The 25,976-nt window shown below is 37.2% G+C and overlaps 1 protein-coding gene across 1 annotated transcript in view; it reads left to right on the forward strand.

The window, feature by feature from the left end:
• LOC139712457 (ceramide synthase 6-like) overlaps window positions 1-25,976 on the forward strand; it is a 50,005-nt gene that overhangs the window by 12,463 nt on the left and 11,566 nt on the right. Inside the window, exons 2-4 of the mRNA XM_071624274.1 lie at window positions 18,184-18,420; window positions 19,911-20,019; window positions 21,936-22,028. Of these exons, the coding sequence (XP_071480375.1) occupies window positions 18,184-18,420; window positions 19,911-20,019; window positions 21,936-22,028 (439 nt within the window). The remainder of the gene's footprint in view (window positions 1-18,183; window positions 18,421-19,910; window positions 20,020-21,935; window positions 22,029-25,976) is intronic.

Genomic DNA, 25,976 nt, shown 5'->3' on the forward strand with positions numbered 1-25,976 from the left:
GAAAAGCCGTAGCCCTGTGATATTTGCTGTAGGGGTAGTCTGTAATACATATTTTAGTAATATATCCCACAAAACACTTTTATTACATAATAATAACCTTGAAATTTAATCCAAAATTTTATAAAAACAATAAGTCGCTCTATTTTCCTCCTTGCACTGCATGAAATAATGTGTTTTGAATGACTTTTCACAGAGCAATATTTCAAGAATTATGAAAGCTGACAGCCTACCATATTAAGGTTCTAAACTATTTGTGCTCTTCTTTCAGATTTAGTGTCAATTTGATCATGAATGTTATACCCTTGACCTTGAAGTGCTTCTAAAAATAGCTGTAAATTTGTTAACTACAAATTACACGCACAACAGGTGTTTTATGGCATAACATACTAGTGATTCTTTCACAAACACAAAAGCTTTTTATAGTGTAAATGTTATATACTGGAATTAATCTATAGGTTCTTGCAAGATATGTAACAATTAATTACTTTGTTCTGACAATGACCCTAAATTTCAATCACAAAAGGGGACAGTAATATTTAGTGATTTCGTGTGCATTTCCTATGGAAAACAGTGCTTTGTGGTAAAAGTCATAAAAAACTTGACCATTTTTACTATCTATCACTTTGATTGATTAATTCTATTCAAATTATGGTAGAAAAAGTGGGTTGTGACAATTTCCAATTAAAAAAAAAATGCTGTAGAAAATAAAAAAACAAAGAAATACATAACAAATTTACCAAAAACAAGAAATATATAGGAATGGAAATGATTTTTGAATTGTCATAAGTTACAGAACAAATCCCCCTAAAACGAAGACTCTCAGTGCTTTTAATTTGCTTTTCACAGGCTAGAATAAGAATCTTATTGTGTTGGGCGCAATGTCCATAATATCAACTATGTACTTACAGTGTAAATACAGGTCTTTATGGGCAGGAATAGACATTTCTCCTGATTTTGAAGGTCACAAATTCAGGGTCATTGTCAGAATAAAGTAATTAATCGAACATATCTTGCAAGAACCTATAGATTTATTCCAGTATATAACATTTACACCATAAAAACTTTTGTGTTTGTGAAAGAATCACTAGTATGTTATGCCATAAAGCACCTGTTGTGTGTGTAATTTGTAGTTAACAAATTTACAGCTATTTTTAGAAGCACTTCAAGGTCAAGGGTATAACATTCATGATCAAATTGACACTAAATCTGAAAGAAGAGCACAAATAGTTTAGAACCTCAATATGGTAGGCTGTCAGCTTTCATAATTCTTGAAATATTGCTCTGTGAAAAGTCATTCAAAACACATATTACATGCAGTGCAATGAGGAAATTAGAGCGACTTATTGTTTTTATCAAATTTTGGATTAAATTTCAAGGTCATTATTATGTAATAAAAGTGTTTTGTGGTATATATTACTAAAATATGTATTACAGACTACCCCTACAGCATATATCACAGGGCTACGGCTTTTCATCTTGAAAGCATGGACATTTGAAATGTCTTCTAAACCCAATATGTGATATTACATGGAAATTTGGCCGTTTACGACCATTTTCAGTGGGGTAAATTTACCATTTAACATTTCGGTAGCAAAATTTCTTTGGTAACCCAAGACAATATAGGTAAATGTCTATCAATACACAAAAATTGATGCCATTCCTAGGTGGGACGAAGGGTGATCCGTGACCTTGAATTTGACACATTTTTCATTTTTGTCAACTTTGAGGGCGCTCTCCGTAAAAACGGTGAGCACGAATCCGCTGATTTTTTTCAAAATTACTGAGCAAGTCAAAGCCTTCAACAGCATAATATCTTAGAACCTGAGGTGATGGAATGTGGAAGATATTAGCTTCTAAATATGCATTGAAATTTTCAAAATTAACATTTAACACCATTTTCGGTGACCTCGTGCACGTTAACGAAAAGTCAATTTCGCGTCACAGTCACTTTTTCTTGCAAAGACTATAAAGTTCTCTCAATTTCCAGATAATGAACACTTTTGCATAAATATCTATGCCACCACAATCAATCAAAAATGCATAATTTTCTTTTAACTGATTTGTCTGAATGCGCACCGGTTGCTATGTGAGGCTGTATCTTAGCAACCAATTGACCTTGGGGCAAAATATGTTGGGATTTTCCGTCAGACACTTTGGGGAACATTTGGTGCGATTTTAAAGAAAATCGGAGGGGGTCGGGTGACAACTTTTCTGAAAATTGGATGATTTGACGTGGATTGACCCAATACAAAGAAAATATAAAGGAAATTCAACAAAAATTCACTTTTCTAGAATTATGAAAAAACAATGGACCAACCGCTTTCAGAAAGCAAGAGGAATAATTGCTACCCCTAACATATATCAATATCAACTTGATGGAATTTGTAATTTTCATGAAAAATGGATTTTTGCAGAAGTTTCTTTAGATTTTCTTGGTATTGTTGTCCACTCATACGTCATAACCTCTAGTAGTCTCCTCACCCAGCGGTTCCAACATCAAAACTTTAAAAATTCATAACTTTTGCATCGATCGTCCGATTTTCTTCAAACTTTCACTGATGTGTTCCACTAATGCTGCTGCTTTCACTCAATCCACATTGTTCTTGGGGTTTATCTTCCCTTTAAAGTCAAAATAAACACGACAGACTTTCACCTTGGGGCTTGGTGTCAGTTCATATTGAAGAGTATTATCAGTTCCCTCTAGTTCTGAAAGCCAGTGAGACATTATTTTGCTTGACTATGCATATATCCAGTTTAGCATGGGTTATTTGAAATGTAGAAAGTGTCCTGAAGCTCTCACAGATATTATCATGTATAATGTATTTGATAAACAAAATACAAGAAGATGTATCTTTTATTCCTGCAACATTGCAAAAGTAAGATGGTGCTTACTTTGATTAATTAATGTTGAAAATATAGACACATGATTTTTCTTTCTCAAAGATAAGGGTGTCTGTATAACCAGGGAGGTGGGAACCCTGGTGTAATGGTGGGCTGAGGAGGTTTGTAGCAAAGGCTGTTGATCCGCAAGCTGCTTTGATCAAATCCGTTTGACATGCAAGTCAGTGATAAATGGTACAATGTATTCCAATGATTTTTAATGTACAGTGCTGGCCACACATACTTTGTACATGTACATGTACATTGTGCTTGTATTTATGTACATAAGTAGACTATGTGACAGGGTATTGTGCTGAACTTGTAGATCATGTGAAGGGTGAAATTCCATTCTCCTGATACACCTGTACCAGCTGGAGTGCTGCCATGTCCAATGAGCAACATTGTTTAGTTTTTGACGTCTGAGAGCGGTATCATAAATCGTGCTTTACAATCAGGAGTCATATATTTTCAGAGACAAGATCCCGTCATATTTTGTCTAGCTTGACAGCATGAATGGGAGAACTACATGTAGATCATAAACTCATGGTAATTCATTGCCACTTTTTCACCTAATTTCCAAACTTTTATACATGTACATGTATGTAGATCTTCAAATATTGGCTCTGGAGTCTGGAGTGCCTATATATTCAGTCACAGGTCAAATCTTTGTTTGATGTCATTTCTATCGTCATAAAAATGATAAATAGTAGTATTTGCAGTATAAAACAAAAAACAAACATGGAAGAGCAATTCACTGAAGGCCCAAGCAGAACTGTAGAAAGTACTCCAAGAGATAAAACATGCATTAATCACCAAATTTGTTGTATTTACCGGTAATAGTAGAGGATGCTAATTTAATTCAATAACCTCTCCCTCTCCCCTGTGGAAACTAGAATTTGAAATTATTTGGCAAGTCAAATGGAAAGATATCCTCCTGCCTAGCAAAGTATTAACTGAGCACTATCTGCTCCATGATTAATCTTGCGTATAACTTGTACATGTGTCGCTAGGGTAGATAATCACTGAGAAATATACAAAGTGTATATGTAGAAAGCTATTTCAGAGAGCTGCATTGCTTTAATAACATTAGTCAAAAAGAATGAAGTCACTGAGTAAATGATGCCTTTCAACTCCCCAATATTAATGAATTATTTGTGTGTGATTTCATAATGATTTTTTTTTTTTTAATCAGAGGGGACTGGTCTGTTTTAAACAAGCACAATGTACTGTGGTAACCTACAGTCCTTGTTCAGTAGGGCCACTGAAAAAAAAAAAAGTCCTTTTGTAGTGTTTTGTGATGAAGGCATCGAGTTGATTTAGTCATGCAATGCATTATTTGATTGAGCACCAAGTGTGCTGATGCATGCCATTGCAAGATGTAGGTTGAGTGAATGTTACCATGGCGAATTGGGCTTTCATATGTGACTCTGCACCTCAAAACAAACAAAAAGTCGCCAGACATGAATTTTTAGCTAAGACCATATTCTGAAAGAGCAGACTTTAAGCTTTAAAATGATGTATAACTCAAATCAAATGGACTCTCCTAACCTATCTTAATATTGGAAAGAAAGCACAAACTCAGGAAAAGTGTGAACTGAGAAAAGAGGCTCTGAAGTATAGTGTCTATTCAAGCGCTTAATCTTTACCAAACCGTGCTGGCTGTGCGATGAATGGGACAAAAAGCAGGAAGTAAACCACCAGAGTAACAACAATGAAGGGATTATCAGATTAAACTGAAATTAAGCATGCCTTATTAACAAATTCTGTCCATAATTAATGCCAACTTTCGAAGCAGTAGCACTATCTTTTCAAAAGTTATTAGAGTTAAAAGTGAAGAGTGTGGACAAGGTTTTTTCAGAAATGAAAAAGGGATTCTAAAGGTACACATAATCACACTATTCTACCAAAAATAAACTGCTAAAAAAACACACTTTCCTGCCGATTTTATGATACCAAATTTTAGCATCATGTAAAAGAAGACCCGCTCTTTCAGAAAATATGAAAAAGTCAAGTTCGGCTAGGTTGACCCAGTTCACTTATTTTCAGTCTTCACGCAAAATCAGTGTGTGCGACTTTATGTTCGTTTTGAGGTGCACGGTCACATATTGTAATTTACCTACTAGTCCATTATTAAACCCATTAGCAACTGAACTGCACGAGACCGCCCGTCCGTTTTTTTTAATAGTTTTATGCTTAATTATCAATTTTTATTTGTTTTCATGTAGAATGTGTAATTATTTAATTTCATAGATGTCAAAGGTCAACAAAAGTACATGTATGTCAGAATTACTTGTGTAACACACCAGTTTCTTGGTAAAGTCTTCATAGGCTTTCAAATTATCATAACTTTAATAAATAGACAAAAATAAATGTGCAGTGAGCTATTCTAAATCATTTTAAAAGTTGTCGAAATGAGAGTGATATTAATGTACCTTCTAGGGAACCATAGACCGTTATGTACAGGATCTTCAGTTGCTATTAAAGGGTTAAACCTTCATTGATTGGTACTGTATGTCCAGCTCAGGGTGCTCTTTCCAGTTATCGCTCACTACTGCATTGAGACGTTGCACATAGAATGGAACCACAGGATATTGCTATGTTGTTGTTGTTGTTGTTGTTTTGGAGGACAAGCATTGTATGTTTCTGTGTATACACGTGGACAGAGAGACCACTCTGAGATCATCAAATCATCAAATTAGCTCGTAATGAGTATGCCACTCTGTGCCATTCTAAATTTTTTAGTTGTAATGAAATTCAATATTCACAAAAATTGTTTGAGTGGGATAAGGAATAAAACTGGATGTACGTGTACATGGCACTAGAGACCTGGCATACTGAAGAGTATCATTTCATTATACTTTAAAGGGACTGTACAGTACTGGTTGAGGTGGGGATTCATGTTTTGAACATTCCTAAGTGAGATAATGAAAAGCCTCTTATGAAATATGAAAGAGCATGTAATTTTAAGAAGGATTCAACGTTTATTTGTGAAAATTGGTTTTCAAATGGCTGAGATATCCAAAAAAGTGCTAATAATAAAAGGCAACATGCCGCAACTGTATTAGGATCTCTTTGTTTCACCTTGTTTTTGGATATCTGAGCCTTTTCAAAACCGAATTTCATCAAATAAACTTTTGATACCCCTTAGAACTGCATGCTCTTTGACATCTCATAGAGTGGTTTCTGAATATCTCGCAAAATGTTAAAAGCTAAATCCTCACCTCGACCAGAACTGTACACACCCTTTAAAAGGTGGGAAGTTCTTCAGCAAGAAAGAACAGAACACGAGAATGTTGTCATATACCATTAAATGTGCAAGTCAGACACTCTATGGAGGTCCTGCACAATACAGGAAGAGGTAGAGAAGAAGAAGAAGAAAAATACAGTGTAGCAATTACACTGGAGGGTCATAGTGAATTTCCCAGCATCTGTGGGTTTACCCTATGGATTGTTCCACCTGTGTCATCGAACTGCCTATTACTGATTATCACGCTCCATATGCAGTGTATGCTCACCTTTTTCATCCTACAAAAGTACCTTTGATATTCATCACTGTCATACAAATTGTACCCTGTGCCTCATCACCATTGCACTTTTATATCCTGTTTGTCATTATCGAACCATCTTCATTGTTTTACCAATTCACTATTATCATACAGTTATCATTTTTATCTTCTGTCCCACTTTCACACATTCTGTATCAGACATTATCATAGCTCAGTTACTATGATCACACTCTATGATGTTATAATCAACCCAATTTGTCACGAGACATGAAAACTCGTCACATTGAGGACGAGTTAGGTGATACGCTTGTGGTCATCAGATGACAGTCATCTGTGATCGACAAAGAAAAGAATGTGATATAGGCACCTTGAAGTTATATTGAGCGTACATGCGAAACCGTTTCTGTAACCACTCAGCCACGGGTCATCCACGGAAATGGTAAGACAAAAAAAAAAAAAAAACAATGTATAGATATAACAGGGGGAAAGTCAATGCCCACTCAACCAACGTGGCCGTGTGAACATCTATTGCATTGCTAGACGGAAAAGCGGCCTTGTAACGACTGAGGTCGCTATGCCATTTCTGGCAACTTGGGAAAAATACGTCCCGCAGACATAAAACCTATAATCGGCTGGTTTTGATACCTTGCCTTTAATCACAATTTTCAGTGTAATGACGTCATCAAATTACAAAACAATGACATCGTCTTGAAAGACAATTGTTCAAAGTACAACACCTCAGTCGTCGTCATTACATACTATGATCGGTTTGACAAAGTCAACCTGCAAAATTGTGCTGCAGTCGAAGCAATGTGGTCTCCAACACACAAAAAAGAGGGATATGGCGTGTGTGTGTGTGTCTGTGTGTGTGTATAGGTGCGTTTATATACGTACGTGATTTCTACATGGACGAATATGTAATACAAAATTGAAGAAAAAAAAGTAAAATACCTAAGTATTTTGTTTCGTGATCTTGTGGGGTTCCAACCCGCAACCTTACGTCTCTGAGACGTCGCCTTTAGCCACTCGGCCATACGTCTCGACGAGAAAATATGGGGAACGTAAACTTATGTATGTGAAAGATACATGAGGAATCGTTTTGTCCACATTCCATTTTCATTTTCAGTTTTAAACTGCAAAATTGTCAATCTGATGAGGAGATTTCAAAGAATAAAATGCATGATTACTGCAGCTTATTGTCTCAGCTACAACATACTAAAGTTTCAGAGGAAATGTAGCAAAATCAGCTGAGATAGAGGTGCTTAAACGTTGTCAAGTCAATGCATGGTTTTAAAAAAAATCATCTCCCATAGACATAACACGTAAACTTGTCCGATTTTGTGTCTTTACTTTTATCACAATTTAAAGTATGATGACGTCATCAAACTAGAAAACATCGATATGGATTTGAAAGACAGTTGTTTAATGTATAATATATTAATCGTACGTTGTCAGTTTGCTATTGACATGACGATCAATCACATGAATATGAGGCAGCTATTAGTACCTGTATGAAATTATTATAGGCATGGTTATCAAATTCTCTTAAAATTTCCTTATTATTGCTTTATTTTTACACACAGTTAAGCTATCTCTTTAAACTCGTCACAGTTTAATGAGAATCATGAACATCATACATTAGTACCATATTCAGTTCCATAGCTGATCGCGTTTGCTAATTAATTAAGATTTATTGTGTAGAATGTGCCATATGGCCAACCTGTATACACACGTGGACACACAAACACAATGCTAAATGTATGTATCAAACCTCTGTAACACAACTTTGAACTAACTGTAGAAAGTATCGCTGCACTTATCATACATACTTTTTATCATTATCTGAAACTCCACAAAAACCACTAATTGACAAATAATCATCAATACAGAAGACTGACTTAAAGGAACAATTCAAATACCTTTTTTTACAATGTATAGCTTCTTACATGTATAAAATCAGCACAAAGTAACCACGACTACATTGTGTTACTGAATTGATATGAACAAATTTCATTTTGTTACAATATACCATGATCAGCTTGAAAAGCCCAGCCTGCAATATTTTGCAGCAGTCGAAGCAATGCAGTCTCCAACGATAAACAAAGGGATACTGTGTGAGTGTGTGCGTATAGGTGTGTTTACATGCGAACGTGACTTCTACATGGACGAAGGTGTAGTACTCCATTGAAGAAAAAAAGTAAAAAAGAATTATTATTTTCTTTCGTGCTCTTGTGAGGTTCGAACCCGTACGTGTGCAACCTCACGTTTCTGTGACGACACCTCTAACCACTCGGCCATACGTCTCGACGAGAAAATTAGAGGAACGTAAACTTATGTACGTGAAAGATGAATCAGGAATCGTTTCGTCCGCATTCCATTCTCAGTTTCAGTATTAAATTGCAAAATTGTCAACCTGATGAGGAGATTTCAAAGAATAAAATGCATGATTACTGCAGCTTATTGTCACAGCTACAACATACTTAATTTTCAGAGGAAATGAAGCAAAATCATCTGAGATAAAGGTGCTTAAACGTTGTCAAGTCAATGTATGGTTTTTAAAAAAATCACCTCCCATAGACATAACACGTAAACTTGTCCGATTTTGCGTCTTTGCCTTTAATTACAATTTAAAGTATGATGACGTCATCAAATTTCAAAACCATGACATGGACTTGAAAGGCAAATGTTCAAAGTAAAACATATCTGAATTTGGGGTGATATTAAGCTTAAACAATAGAGATACGAGTAAATGAATGTCAGAAAGAGTACCTCAAAAAAAATAATTCCACTTTTTTGATTTCAGATGATGATATGATGACGTCATGAGTTTTCCTGGCAATATTGGTACTTGAAACGTTATTTCCAATTCATATGCTTTTGTAATATGCAATAGAAATATAGGGTCAATGGACGATTTAAAGAGCTATGGCGACATAAACAAAAACATGTTTTTTCACTATATTTGCAGAAAGACGCGCGCGCGGAATTTCAACTTTGACGCCAGTGCATTCCTTTGTTATAGGTCAAAATCGATCGGAAATCAATGGATATTGTTACTCAAAGTATCAGAAATCCAAATCAGTCAAAAAAATTGCATTTTCATGTTGGTTACGCCCTCTGCGCGCGAAATTGCGCGGACGGACGCGCACGTGAGAAAATGTTTGAAACGCTTAGAATTGTCTGAAACTTCGAGATTTCCCATTGGGAAGTCGTTTTGAGCCTTTTAAAATTTTGACGCGCGCAAACGCGTGCGTAATGATGACCTTGGTAACTAGCGTTAAAACGTAAGATAGAGCCTGACCTGAACTTTATGTCCACCGAAAATGATACAGAAATGATATCTAGTTATGAAGTTATGATCGATCATGTGACAAGGTCCGAAAATCACAAAATGGCGCCTAGATGACGTCATAGATATGTTACTGTCATGAAAACCTTATTGTGGCTAGATATTGTTATGAGACATGTTGACTGAAAATGTTATGTTATTCCGTAATGTCATTGTTGAGATATTGACGACACAAAATGTGTCAGAAAGAAAGAAGAACGAGATATGAAACTCGTCACGCTGACGAGTTAGGTGATACGCTTGGGGTCATCAGATGTCGGTCATCTGTGATCGACAAAGAAAAGAATGTGATATAGGCACCTTGAAGTTATATTGAGCGTGCATGCGAAACCGTTTCTCTAACCACTTGGCCACGGGACATCCACGGAAATGGTAAGGCAAAAAAGAAATGTATAGATATTACACGGGCAAAAAGTCAATGCCCACTCAACGATCGTGGCCGCGTGAACATGTATTGCATTGCTAGACGGAAATGCGGCCTTGTAACGACTGATGTCGCTATGCCATTTCTGGCAACGTGGGAAAAATACGCGCCGTAGACATAAAACCTATAATCGGCTGGTTTTGATACCTTGCCTTTAATCACAATTTTCAGTGTGATGACGTCATCAAAGTACAAAACAATGACATGGTCTTGAAAGATAATTGTTCAAAGTACAACACCTCCGTCGTCGTCATTACATGCTATGATCGGTTTGACAAAGTCATCCTGCAAAATTTTGCAGCAGTCGAAGCAATGTGGTCTCCAACACAAAAAAGAGGGATATGGTGTGTGTCTGTGTGTCTGTGTGTGTGTATAGGTGCGTTTATATACGAACGTGATTTCTACATGGACGAATATGTAATACAAAATTGAAGAAAAAAAGTAAAATAGCAAAGTATTTTGTTTCGTGATCTTGTGGGGTTCGAACCCGCAACCTTACGTCTCTGAGACGTCGCCTTTAACCACTCGGCCATACGTCTCCACGAGAAAACATGAGGAACGCAAACTTATGTATGTGAAAGATGAATCAGGAATCGTTTCGTCCACATTCCATTCTCATTTTCAGTTTTAAACTGCAAAATTGTCAACCTGATGAGGAGATTTCGAAGAAGAAAATGCATGATTATTGCAGCTTATTGTCTCAGCTACAACATACTTAAGTTTCAGAGGAAATGAAGCAGAATCAGCTGAGATAAAGGTGCTTAAACGTTGTCAAGTCAATGCATGGTTTTAAAAAAGATCCCCTCCCATAGACATAACACGTAAACTTGTCCGATTTTGCGTCTTTACCTTTAATCACAATTTAAAGTATGATGACGTCATTAAATTTCAAAACCATGACATGGACCTGAAAGGCAAATGTTCAAAGTACAACATATCTGAATTTGGGATAATATTGAGCTTAAACAACAGAGATACGAGCAAATGAATGTCAGAAACAGTACCTCAAAAAAATTTAATTCCACTTTTTTGATTTCAGATGATGATATGATGACGTCATAATGTAATTATGGAAATATTAATACTTGAAACGTTATTTCCAATTCATATGTTTTTGTAATATGCAATAAAAACATAGGGTAACCAGACGTTTTAAAGAGCTATGGCGAAATAAACAAAGACATGTTTTTCGCTATATTTGCACAAAGACGCGCACACGAAATTTCAACTTTGACGCCAACGCATTCCTTTGTTATAGGTCAAAATTGATCGGAAATCAATGGATATTGTTACTTAATGTATCAGGAATCCAAATCTGTCAAAAAATGTGCATTTTCAGTTTGCTTACGCGCACTACGCGCGAAAATGTGCGGACGGACGCGAACGCGCGAAACGCTTAAAATTGTCTGAAACTTCGAGATTTCCCATTGGTAAGTTGTTTTGAGCCTTTTAAAAGTTTGACGCGCGCGTACGCGCGCGTAATAATGTCTTAGGTAATTAGCATTAAAATGTATGATAGAGCGTGACCTGAACTTAATGTCCGCCGAAAATGATACAGACATGACCTTTAGATATGAAGTTATGATCGATCATGTAACATGGTCCGAAAATCACAAAATGGCGCCTAGATGACGTCATAGATATGTTACTGTCATGAAAACCTTATTGTGGCTAGATTTTGTCATGAGACATGTTCCCTGAAAATGTCATGTTATTCCGTAATGTCATTCTTGAGATATTGATGACACAAAATTGTCCAGAAAGAAAGAAGAATAAAAAGAAATAAAGAGAGATTTTGACAATCACAATAGGTGATACGCTGATAGCGTATCACCTAATAAAAAAAAAGAGAAATTTTGACAATCACAATAGGTGATACGCTGATAGCGTATCACCTAATTATCACAGCTTTACACTTTTCCCCTTTCCACCATTATCAATACCTCCTCAATCATTCTTGCACCCTCTTCATACTGTAGTTACCCTGCCCTGTGCTATATTGCAATACTCACTGCCCATTATATTCTTTGTGTATCAGTATCTTCTCCTCCTCCTCATCTTTTTCCCCCTCTTCCCCCTTCTCTCTCATCATTTCCTTCCCTCATATATCCTTCCATCTCCTCATTCTCTTCCAATTTTGATGTTATCATCCATCAACATCATCATCAACCTCATCATCGTCATCATCATCTTAATCGTCATCATTATCATTTTTGCACTGTTGTACCCACACATCAGCAGTACGTACATTGTACCTTCCCCTAAATGTTATTTCCCATCCTGTAGCATCAAGATAAAGCCCATCGTGAAAGGTATTCTGAGGTGAGATACAAATTGCACAAATTCCATCATGCCCAGGACAGCACGACCATCTGGCAAAACAGGCTAGACAACAATAAAACAAGCAAACTAACAAACAGGAGGATAGATCTTAATACAAACTGTACATACACATGAAATGTGTCTAACATGATTAAAGGAAGCTTTGACTTTAAGGACATTTATCACATTGTTACTGTGTAGTAACATCACCTTTGTACCTCTTTAGATACAGATAGGGAAGGGAATCATTGTTTAGTATTACAGACAATACAGTGTATTATTTTGTTCTTCTTTTCACCAGTACATGTACAGTACATTGTATCTGTAGAAAATGGGCAAGCATTTTGTTTGTTCATATTTCTGATGAGATATAGATCAGATAGAGTACTATATTAGTGCTCACTTTAGTCATTGTGTCTATAGTTGTCATATTAAAAAAATTATAATTGATGAATATAATGTATTAAAAAAAAAGATGGTGTCATTTGATATACTTGTATTTCAAGCAGGGAGCACCGATTTCCAGATGAAAGGACAGCTCATTCTATAAAAGGTACCAGTACAATGAGCATGCCGTCAGTTTTTAATGAATGAGCTTCGTGAAATTCCATTATGCATGCCAAAGAATATTGTCACCCAGCATTATGATGCATTGTGCATGGATAGCTAGCCATCCCTCCCTCCCAATTTCTAATTTTCTCCCTGACCATCGAAAGCCGGCTTGGACGCTTGGTAAACAGAAGACTTTGCGGAGCAATCTGAATGGGCACCCATGTTTACCAGTAATAAACAGTAGGACCTATACCGGTACCATCAAGAAGTGTGGTCACTGGATAGGGGCCATTCTTCTGCATCTAAAGACAAGGCAGTGCATTGTGCTTGAATGAATAGAGATGCTCGCACTCCTTTTAATAGTACTTATTGGTAGTCTGTAAGGCCCTGTAACGTAATTGGTAATGACAAAGTACTTTAAGGTGAGAGAGAGAAAAAAAATGTGTGTACATGTATGCACTAAGTGTGTATTTGAAGGAGAGAGCAAAAAATGCAACCACACAAATGTATACCGGTAGTGATTCAAGAATTTAAATATCAACCCCACATTATGTACTGACTATACAATGTACAAGCTTGTAGATAAACAGAGTATTCAGATGATCAGAATGGTACAAGTTTCATATTGGGTGGACGTATTAAAAGTCAAGAAGTTATGGAAGTTTCAGTTGTTAACTACAACGTGTACCAAAGGGCTGCTTGCAATTTCTTGGTTTAATCATTCAAGCACATTAGAAGAGAGATCTTGTGATGTCACCACCTCACAACTCTCACATTTCTTTGTAAAAAAAATCCCCCCCTCAAAAAAAAAAAAAAAAAAATCATGTTTCAATAAATATCTGAACAACTTTAACCCTTTACCCACTATGTTATTGCTTGGTTGATACAATATGACAATGATTTATAGTTTGAAGGGTTCCTTTTTTCTTCTATTCATAGCAGTAAAAAGACAGGGAAGTGGGAGATTTTAAGATAATGATTCATTGCATCCTCAAAATTTTGTGGTTCCGTAAATATTATCGAAAGTTTCATGAAGACTTGTGACCTCTGTAAAGATTCCATATCAATCATTCCATAAATAGATCTGATTTTGATGAAACATCTGCTCTTTGTCTGATTTTACTCCATTCATTTGATATGTACAGCTGGCTTGATCATGGAATTGCACTTAAAACTACGAATGATGCAGGATTTGTAAGTTTGGATATGAAGACATCCGTGAAAAAAAAAAAATGTTCCTTGTCCTTTCATGTTTGTGTGCAATAAAAATTAAACTTAAATCCATTCAAAACTCTCATCAATTTTCAGAATTTTGATAACAAACTTCTCCTGATTTGCGACATGTTTTCGCATGTGTCCATTTGATACGGTTTGGGTTTGTCTGAAAACATACAATTACTATGTATTACTTTGGTCTGACCGTAATGATGCCAGCTCCGTGTCAGAATTTTGAAAAATGATTGACAATGTGTGAAGGAAATGTTGATATATCAAACTTGAGAATAAAACTTGTGTGAAAAGATCATGCATGCAGAAATTATTGGATGGTACTTGTATTGCATGAGATAGTGCTATTGTGTGATGCATGCAGGCAGGTTTTTGAATTGCAATCACTGCAACAAGTGTACAAACTTAGTTGTTCATGCTGCGCTGTGTTTTAAAGACTTTACTGTTTACCTTTGGGAGCAGCGATTTAAAAAAAAAAATGTTCAAGATATCACATTTGATGTGTATATGTGTAGGTCTGTTGTATCACAAAACATCCTACCATATATTTTTTTTTTGCAATAAAGCCTAAAATATATTAAAGGAGATATCAATATTTTTCTCATTAAGTTATAAATAACTGTAGATGGTTTAGTCTGGAAACATTTTTGTCATAGCTATTGTTCACATTTTGTGTATTCAACAATACTTAACATCGATTATACGGATTCAAATTTTTACAGTGGTTGTTTCTGTGCCTAACTCACATTTTAGAACTATTTTAAAGCATTAATGCAGGGTTTTTGTTTCTTCTGCAATAGGTAAATTATGCCTTGTATCTCCCATAAATTGACAAGGAAGCGATATCTTAGTGATTTATAGTAGTACAGTGTAGCTGATGACAAAAACAAAACCAAGTTCTAACTTGATTGTGGAATGTGGCATCAATTGTCTGTCAAGATAAATTAATTCATTGGATAGTACACGTACAATTGTACAGTATGTACAGTGTAGTTGCTCAGTGGCACATGGCATGTACAATTAAAGACCAATACACTGCACTTAGTATCTACAACATAATGTGTGTGTTACGTTGAAGCAGGTGATTCGCTGGTTTGAAAAGACCATAATTTGGTTAGACCATGATTTGCTGTGGTGGTGTATAGACCACGCCCCAAGTTTGCTGCTTTACAAACTGCATTTCTGTTGAAAATAGTGTGGGCTTAAAATCGTTAGTTGGCACAATGAAAAATTCATTCAATAGTGAACACACTATTTGTGTATGATCTCATCATATATCTGAAAAAAGAAACCACACACACAAAAGTGATATTAAAAATGGCAATGTTTGCCCAGAAAAGGTAGTGTGTGTGTGTGTCACGTAGATACTGTAGTGAAACAGGTATTCAATAATTTATTTTTCATCTATAGATTCATTTATTTATAAATTATCTGCTTATTTATTCATTTATTTTTTTATTGCATTTCCGTTCTTTTTTTTTTCACTTTATATTTTTATTGCAATTTTCCATGGGGGAAGGTGATGTGAAGTCTTTCCCCCTATCCTCAGACGCATGCCATTTTATACCAAAACTCGATAACGAAACGACGTACAAAGAATCATCGTATAGCCGACAGACCGTTCAGACACTAATTTTGAGCGTTCTGGGAAACGTCATATAGATGTGCAGTTTCCCACTGCGCATACTGTTATAGTCATGAGTGACAGCTGTGGGGTTGCCTTTTGTGCATGCTCACATTAAGCCCCACCCAGTTATACCGTTCTATGGTCGCCATACGTTCAGACGCACACGGAATGCTGATTCGTTATTGAGTTCTAGTTCGAAACGATGCTCTGACCGTGGTTTCACTATACATTGTTTCGGTAGTCAGCGTTCAGACGTATAAATTCATCGTATGTCTATACCGTTTTGGTGTAGCTATACCGTTCTAGTGTAATTTTTTTTTGCGTCTGAATGCCCTGTTTGTCACCTTGTTTCCTGGACCAACAATTTTGTGGTGATGATAATAATGAATGAGAGAACTGTGCTGTGTGGATGAGACAAGACACCAGTGGCATTTCTCTCTCTGTAGCTGTTTTCTCTGGTTACAGCTTGTTATTCCGAAGGTTCGCTATTCCGAAGGCTCTTTATTCCTAAGATTCGTTATTCCCAAGGTTCATTGTTCCGAATTTCATTTTCGGGTTAACCAATCTTCGGAATAACGAACCTTCAGAATAACGCCACAAATTTCCGGATTAACGAACCCTTTTTCATTTTCAGATTATTGAACCTGCAGGTATGGGGAATTTACGTGTTTCGGATTAACGACCCTTCGGAATAACGAATCTTCGGAATAGCGAACCTTCGGAATAACGAACAGCACCCGTTTTCTCTAGGGGCCTTTTAGCAATAACATTTAACATACTATGTACAACATATGTCACATGGAAGCTGCATGGAAGGCTTGTTGCCCTGTGTTTAAGTGATTGATGATTAGGGCTGATGGTTGGGTATATCACATGAAAGGAGAGGTTTGCAACTTGCATCTGGTAGAGAAGTGACTATTCTAATCAAAGTTGCATAATTTGTCATATCAACACGCTCATGTAATTTATACACACATCCTGGCTGTACCTCTCTCATATTATACAACATGGCAGTTGCGATGAAGTGATGATGGCACCAATATTGGTAGGTACTGTGTGTGTGATGTGGAGCATAATGGAAGATTTCGAAGCATTTAGTGTGCTCACCGGTGTGACACCTGCAGGTGCAGTGTACTGACAACACAATGATTTGGGACTGTACATTATGATGTCATGGTCGTCAGGAAAACAAATGAACACTGAAATCCCCCACAAAGAGAAATTCCAAAGTTATTTGAATGAAAGTATACGTGACTGATTTTGTCTTCTGGTATCAAAGGAGATGAAACTCAGTTTCTCCATACCATCTGGGGTTGTAATTCATTCTTGGCTGTTCTAATGCTCGGAATAGCAAAGGCCCAAATTGTTCAATGTGTTGACCAAGCAGGCATCTTGAAACAGATTTAACTACGCCCAGAGAGATGTCTTACAACTGCCCTGCTGCTACTTTATACAATGTGGATGTTTACCAAGTGATCAAGATGAGTTTGCTCTAGACACACTCTATAGTAAACAACCTGTACAATATGCAATATAAGCTAGCACTAAAGTCAAGTTCTTCAACAATCTGTGATATATCATGCATTTCATTTGATGTACAGTTTTCTGAGGCAATATCTTGCATGGGCAAATTACATTGAGACATTTACAGATTACAGTAGCTTCATTTCCAAGAAGTGGAATCCAAGCAGTATGCAGGGGTCGCACTTAACTTTTTTTTAAACTAGCCAGGCGGACTACTTAGAATCAATTTTGACGCTGAAGCAATATTTTGGCTAGCCAGACGGACTAGTTACTTCAGAATTTTATGATTTTTAGCTAGTCCGACATGATTTTGGGTGGCCAATGGCCAGCGGACCATCGCCAATTTCGAACCCTGGTATGATCTGTTTGCTTGTTACTGAAAAGAAATTGGTAAAAGAGACTAAAAGAGACTTTTACCATTCGACCTCGTCCTTCATTTTTTTGGTCCTTTTTTTCTGAAGGAGTTCCTCGAGTTGTGCAATGTAGAAAGCTAGGTAAACAGTGCATCATGTGTATGCCCATACACGAAAGTGCATTGTCAAGTACAAAATACAAGTGTATACGTACATTATATGGCACTGCCATGAAAAGACATAAATTGCAGTGTACACAGTATTGCTTCTTGTGAGGGAGGGCCAAAGCCATACAAAGTAGAACCCAAAATATCCGCACTAATTTAGATGTCTGTGAATTTAGATACTGTACCAGTGCTTTATACATTTGTTGATTAGCTAATTCATTGGTTTGTTCACTTGTACATCTCTTTGCTCAGATGTATAGCCGCACCCATTGGTCACTTGTTGGGAGTGAAGTCGAGGAAACACCATGCTGCCGCACCCAATACCATTCTGGAGAAGGTCTTCCGATCCGTGTCGAAGCGGCCGGAGCAGAAGCGCTTAGAGGGTCTTGCCAAGCAGCTGGACTGGTCAGTCAGGAGTGTGGAGAGATGGTTCAGGAGGCGAAGGAACCAGGACAGACCTAGCATACTCGTCAAGTTTACTGAGACGAGGTAAAGTGTTAAAATTGCAAACCAGACCTCTTTAGCTGTGGGTCAAGCCTGCAGGGATTTTTTTTTTCTTCCTAGATTATCTTTTTTAGTTCCCACACTGAGCAGATTGCCATGTCATGTTTGCGTTTTCAGATGTCTGCCTATAATGGCATGGTTTACAAGCTATTCAAGTAATGGATTATAATGGTATAATTTCTGTGAAATTTTTGTCAAAGTGCATTGCTGATACAATGTACAGCTGTATTATGGACAAGCCTGTGGGATACCAAGGCATGGGATGCCAAGGCATGGGATACATGAACTTTTGCATGATGCATGAGCGCGCAGAATTCTATTACATTTCGGAATGACTCTTTGAGCGTGGGATGCTACATGTATGACAAATGCATGAGTGCCGTTACTATGGTTACAAATCGAGAAGACAAGACTGCCCTTTTATTTTTCACATCGCAACCCGTTTTCCTGATTGGCCATTATCTACCATGCATAAAATGTACTCTTGCCTCATCCATGTCAATGAATGGATCAGTATAAAAGGTCAGGAATGAGCCAGTAGACATTTGTCAGGATTATTGAAACATGCAGTGTAGTCCCATTTAAAACTATCTGTTTGGGGGTTGATTTTGTTGTTGTTGTTGTTGGTTTTTTTTCACCTAGCTTTTTATTGCTGTTTTGTTTGTGTGTTTGTTTGTTTGTTTGTTTTTATTCTTCTTCTTTTTTCCCACCTGCACTAAGCAATGTAGGGTACAATGTGAATGTATGCCTCAAACACCACCGTCGCAATATAGCAAAAGTGTGTATCTGAGTTTTGCACTTGGAGAAAATACATTGAGGAGACTGGCTTTTTAAAAGTTTCGTCTTTCCATCTGCTGGAGAAGCCACATGTTCACAGGAACAGATGTTTTGTTCATGATTGTTTCATACGATGTTGATATAAAGGTCATTATTTTCATGGAGTAAAGGAGATGAGAAGTGTAATTCCATCATCCATATCAAATAACTTGTAATAAATATGCAGGACTAAAAAACAAGGGAGTTCTATGGCAAATATGTTAACAAACAGTATAATTTTTACCAAGTCATTGTATTTGAGGAACTCATGCAATACAGTTTAGAGATATTGAGATAGTTTACCTTTTACTTCCTCATTTCTGTTTTATTCAAAATTTCAAAATTCTGTCACCGTAACACCTGCGATATTTGGTATTTGAGTCCATTTTTCTGAATATCTGAGGAAATTTTTTCATATTTTCTGTTCTGTCATTGTGTACTTAGTGGTTATCAGGTATTGTTGCATATTTCACCCATCAGTAGCTGGTGTTCATTCAAAGCAGTGAGAATCATCTGTACTTTGTTCACCACATGCTGTGTACTCTTTGTGCCTGATATGACTGTGTGTGTTTGTTTACGACATAACAAAAAAAAAAAAGAAAGACATTCTTTCGTTTTCACATTTATACACATCCTTCCTTTCCGTCCTGTTTCCACAGTTGGAGGTGTGTGTTCTACACCTGTGCGTTTACGTACGGAGTAATCAGCGTTCCGCAGGAGCCATGGTTCTGGGACATGAGGCTGTGCTGGCACCAGTTTCCATTCCATGTACGTCATACGTCACACTTGTGAAATCATTGCTTTGGTCTGTTGAGGACTTTCTCTGTGCGCCTCAGAAACGATGGCCATATGTCGTCCACAGCACCACATTTATGGCTGTAAAATTTCTTGCAGTAAAACAGATGCCCAGGGGATTGACTTCTCCCAAGAACAAGATGTATTCTAACAGCATGTTTTGGTTTCAAAGTCCTCTTTCCCTTGAATGAAAATCCAGACAAACAAACAGTGAAACAGAAAAACAAATCAAAACCAAAGCAAAGTTGATTTACCAAATTTTATGAATGAGTTGAGGTGAAGCACAGCTTTTTTACTGTACTTCATTGTCAGGTAATTGTCAGTCACACCTTGTGTCTTTCTGTGTGAATGACAATGCTGAGTGTACAGCAGATCAGATCAAATGAATTAAGTATCAAAGGTTCGCAGTGGGCATGCAGGCATCGTGTGTACGTGTGTTAGATTCCCCTGATCACAAATTATGACTCATACAGGAGTTGATCAACTTGTTGGATTGAAATAACAACAATAGGAATGATAATGGTGATATTAATAGTAATAGTAATAGTAATGATAAGAGTACTGATTGCATTAATGATAATTATGATTGTAAATGATACTGACACCAATAGTATTGATGATTATAATTATGCCATTTATGCATATTATCTATAAATATAATGCAAAGTTGTATACACACAAAGTATTATGTGCATGCTTGCTTGTTTATGTGAATTCACATCTATATCACAGTGAGTAACCTCAAACCATTCAAGTTGCCCGTAAACCCATGATCATTCCTGTGTCATACACTTCCATGACATTTTCTCCTGTGACAATTGCTCCCAGTCCCATGAAATATCTGCACATTAAGCCAAACATAGAACCTACTAACCTGCTAATCCTATTAAAGCCTCAAATCAAACTAAACCTAAAGCCCTATCACAGCCCTATAGACCAGTTCGTAATGCCACTTTGCGCATGTGCAGAAAAAGGTCATTTGTACCAACAGACATTTTGGTTTGTAAATTCACTGAGATGAGCATCTGTGATGTGATGATTATTCATGTGATCCTTATCTATTAAATGGTGCTTGCCAGCACATCCACCCGACAGCAAGAATGGTATTTCGCAATATAAAAGGAAATAGGCTGTTATCGCATTCAATACAAAACAATGGCATGGATGCCTGCTAAATTGTCAACTGATGGAGTATTCTGATCACCTGATCTAAACGCAAGTTCATTCTTTGTTTGAACGTAAATTCCATAAATTGTTACATCGGGCAAGCTTATGCATTCTGCCGCTTTGAAAATGAGTGAAGTGCCTTAAACCAACTGAGAAAAAAGAAAGGTCATTTGTACCAATGTATACATGAGCTAATTACGAACTGGCTTATTACCGTAACCCTAATACCCCATTCCACAGAGATTTTTTCTCATCGGTCACTCGTCGGAAGCAAAGTTATTTTCTTTCGGTGACCACAGTGTATCGGATCGCAGTCTGACGAATCCGACTTGCATTGGTCAACTATCAGGTCAGTGTCAGACACGTCGGGCGATGATCGGATGGGGCAAGATCATCTGATGAGGATCACGCATGACATGTCTAACACTGACCTGATAGTCAGCCAACACAAGTCCGATTAATCAGACTGCGATCCTATATACTTTGATGGGCAGCCCGAAGCAACAAACTTTGCTTTCGACAAGTGACCGATGAGAAAAATGTCTGTTGAATGGGGGTGTTAGTCCTTGGACAAAATAAGACCGGAGCCATTGTTGCAGGAGAAAATGTCATGTCATAGTACCATACAGTACCATACAGTACATAAAATGTGTCCGAAATCTTGTGAAGAGATGATTCCTGGTGTATAAGATTTTTGTCCTCCCTTGTCCTCCCTTCAACAGGCAGTCACCCCGGCCATCTACAACTACTACATCATGGAGATGTCCTTCTATCTCTCCCTTGTACTCTCCCTCTTCACGGACGTGAGGAGAAAGGTATGTCAGGATCACTGATACCTTTGTGTGTCCGTTTCGGATCTAGGACAATACTGTAAAAGTGGAAATTTTTGCGGTGTTGAAATTTTCGCGCAGTTCGCGCAACCCGAAACTAGTGCGAAAATTAAAGTACGCGAATATTTTTGCTTGCCATATGCTCCAGTAGTTGATGTCTTGATTCCGCAGAATTAAAACACACGAAACTCTCCACACCCCGTGGAGTGCGAAAAATTAGTTGCGCGAAAATATCCACTTTTACAGTAGTCCAGACCCTTCCTCTGACCCAAACCTAATACCGAACCTAATCCTAACCCTAGCCCAAACCGTAACCCTAACTCTTATGTTTACCAGACCTTTATACTACTATAAACCAGTATATATTGTGTGTGTGGGGGGGGGGGGGGGAAATTGCCCAATTGCCCTGATATTACGTCAAGATCATTAATACATTTGTGCCTCTATTTCAACATTTCCAATGCCTTGTGGTAACCCCTGTCTTTTATGGAAGGAGGGGTGGGTAAACTTGAATACACAATGTACTTCTATTTTAAGGGAGTGCTTCCTCAAAGCATTGTCAACATCGAGCCATTCACGTCAGTTCACATGTAACCTTGTACCTTGGAATACCACGTGTCAGTATTGTCGTAAAGAATGCCATTACGTCTCTACAGTGAGCGTGTCCATGGGTGTCATTAAATATGTGTACAGCAACCTGAAGACAGGTGTGTTTTTTTTCTTTGCATCATCAAAAATGTAAGTAATGAAAGGAGGCTGCAAGGTGAAACTTTCAAGTTTGTCTGTGTTTTGTATTCACCAACAAGATTTATAATCCCAGCCTGAGGGGAGCACACTTCGCCGCTCCTCTCAGATTACATGTACGTGTAGATTCGCTTTTATACTTGCTTGTTTGTGGAGACCAGCACAATGTCACATATATGAACTGATCACTAGAGCCCTGTTGCATAAAATTTGAGATCAAACCCAGGTCAGAAAATCAAACATAAGTCTTCAAACACTCAATTCTGATTGGCTGATACCAGACATTCATTGTCGTTGAGTTGTTCGTTTGTTTTTTAGTGAAAAAAATGGGTTACTGTGGAAAAAGTTATGGGTCACTTGTTAAAAATTTTAATTCTAGCCATTACTTCAGCTTAGCGTGTGGAGTAGTAATTATCATGTATACATGATATATATTGCATATATGGACAAGTGAAATGACATGACATGAGAAGGGTCAAAGGTCAAATGTCACCAACCTTGGCTAAATTAAGGTTCCATCCATATCTTCTGGTAGAAAAGTCATGTGGGAATGTACGTGTAATTTGGCAAGAATGATGGAAGTGAAGTGGGGTAATATTTTCTCCTTTCCAAGTGGTAACAGGATAACCACGGAAGGTGAAAGACTGAAAGTACAGTAAGCTTTATGAGGACCACAGTGTGTGCGAAATATAGTGATTGTGTGAGAATAATGCAAAAGCATTTCAGATGACTAACTGTGCAGACCAAATGGTAAATTTTCATAGGTCACTGTAAAAAAAATATGGGCTGAAAAGAAGTGATTTTCTTCAAGGATTTGATGATTCAATAATGGAAGACATGCATTTGATGATTATTATTTTGTAAATGTTCAGCAGCAAAAAAAGAAAGAAAGAAAAAGAAGCTAGCCCAAAGTTCAATAGTTTATCAACTGTTGGAAAAAAAACAACAACAGCTGTAATTCTTGCATAACTTCTATTCATGCATACAATTCTTCATTCACATTAATTAGTGTCTGAATGTTTTCATCGGCAGTGGCTGGAGGCAATCATTCTGTACTGTAAAGAGTTCGTAAATTAGGAAATTTAATGGAACATTCTCTTGCCGCCCAGTCGTGAGGTACATATGATGTGATGAAACTATTGCGGCATAGCATTATAGCGCTGGATGTGTGAATTTTGTTTTGTGTACATTGTGAGTGCATACACAGTCAGCTTCTTGGCTGCGCCGGCTTCTTGGCTGCGCCGGCACCTCGTGACTCAATGTGTCAACATAGCTCATGCCTTTTTGATTCATGATCACGGTTGTGGTACTTGCACAGAAAATTAACATATCGTTCTGTAAAGATAGGTGGAAAATACGAATCAGGTCTGCTTTAAAAAGCTGAGACTACACCCTTCAATATTCAGTTATGTTTTTTCAAAGTATACATAGCTGTAGCCTGCCACCCAACTGTCATGAAAAAAAAAAAAAAAACAGATGTAGACTTTGATATTCATGATGGTCATTTTCCTTTTGACATGTTACCTCACTTCCATGAAATTAGACATGACATAGAAGGTGAAAGCAAATTGTGTAATTTTCGCATTACAGAACCTTTTTTTTTTTCTTCTTCTACTTCTTCTTCACGTATCGTCTTCCTGTGTGACTTCCTCTGTGTTATGATTGATGTCATGCACTGTGCACACCAGTGTCACATGTGAAGTCATACTTGAATGTCAGCCGCAGCACTGAATGAGCAGGGTTATTAGGTCAAACATACACAGTGCTGAAACCTGTGGATGGGGAGCACGACTGGTATGCTTACTAGTAATAACCCCATGGCAACAGTGCACTATACTATAAATGTATGTGTTTTGTGGAAGGGTGCACAGGGCGACATTTTAGCCACAAATTGGCTAAAATCATACTTGATTGAAGCGTTGATGAGTAGCGTGAGGTGAACAGAATTAGTGAAATTGGCGGGCGGTTGCTTGGTTGCAATTAGGTCATACACCACTTTCACTATTGTGCCTCCTCCTCCTCCTCCTCCTCCTCCTCTTCTTCTTCTTCTCTTCTTCTTCCTCTCCTTCCTCCTTGCTATTTCACCTAATTTTTAGGCAATCAGGCAGATTAAAAATATATATGAAAGGCAATTGCCTAGATACAAATCCCCTTTTAGGAACTGAATTCAGTCACCAAAATGCACTATATCCATCACGTATTATTTCAATTTTAATAGCCAGAGGGGAATCTTAAAGAGTAGCAATTCATGTATTAGTCTCTTTAAAAGCACTGTCAAGCAGTGTTTCCCATATGAAAATCTGAATCGTCTGCGTATTAGGCATCGTCTGATCAATGCTCAATGCTATCAAAAATGAAATTAGTTTGAAAATAAACTGTTTGATGCAGCTTTTATATAACAGTATGGTGATATTTGTACATTTGTTTACCTTAAAGGGATGGCATATTATTTCTTGAGATGAGGATTCAGCTTTTAACTTTTTGCCATATAACTAAAAACTACTTGGACTGGTAAAGAGCATACAATTCTAAGAAAAATTCAAATTTAATTTGATAAAGGCATTTTTGAAGTGGCTAAAATATCCAAAAACAAAGTAAAACAAAGCAATCCTACAAAGAAGTGGGTCCCACTTTTTAATTGTAAAGCTTAGATTTGGATATCTCAGCCATTTCAAAACCAATTTTTGTCAAATAAACTGTAGATTCGTCTTCGAATTACATGCTCTTACATATTTCATGAGAGGTTTCTCATTATCTCAGAAAAATTATCATGAAAAAAAGTTGACAACCGGAAGCCCCATTTCAACTTAGACTATGCCATCTCTTATAGTAGTTTCAGCATAAGACATCACACTTGATTACTGGAAAACGTTCCATGAAGATACATCGTTTTGCCGTCTAACAGCCGTTGAGTCTTATTAATTATCTCAGGAATTGTGTGGCTTGTGTGTGTGTGTGTGTGTCTGTCTGTGTGTGTGTGTGTGTGTGTGTGTGTGTGTGTGTGTGTGTGTGTGTGTGTGTGTGTGTGTGTGTGTGTGTGTGTGTGTGTGTGTGTGTGTGATACCAAATGTGAGCAAGAAGAGAGGAGAGACCTTTCTGACATTGGAAATAACCTGCCTTGTGCGGTGAACCCTGCAATGTAACAATTGACTCCACATGATGTTTTGACTTGCATGAGTGCTTTAAATA

Source organism: Diadema antillarum, unplaced genomic scaffold (genome assembly GCF_040938485.1).
Source record: "Diadema antillarum isolate AM-2024a unplaced genomic scaffold, OU_Dant_1.0 seq00001808_RagTag, whole genome shotgun sequence".
NCBI lineage: Eukaryota > Metazoa > Echinodermata > Echinoidea > Diadematoida > Diadematidae > Diadema > Diadema antillarum.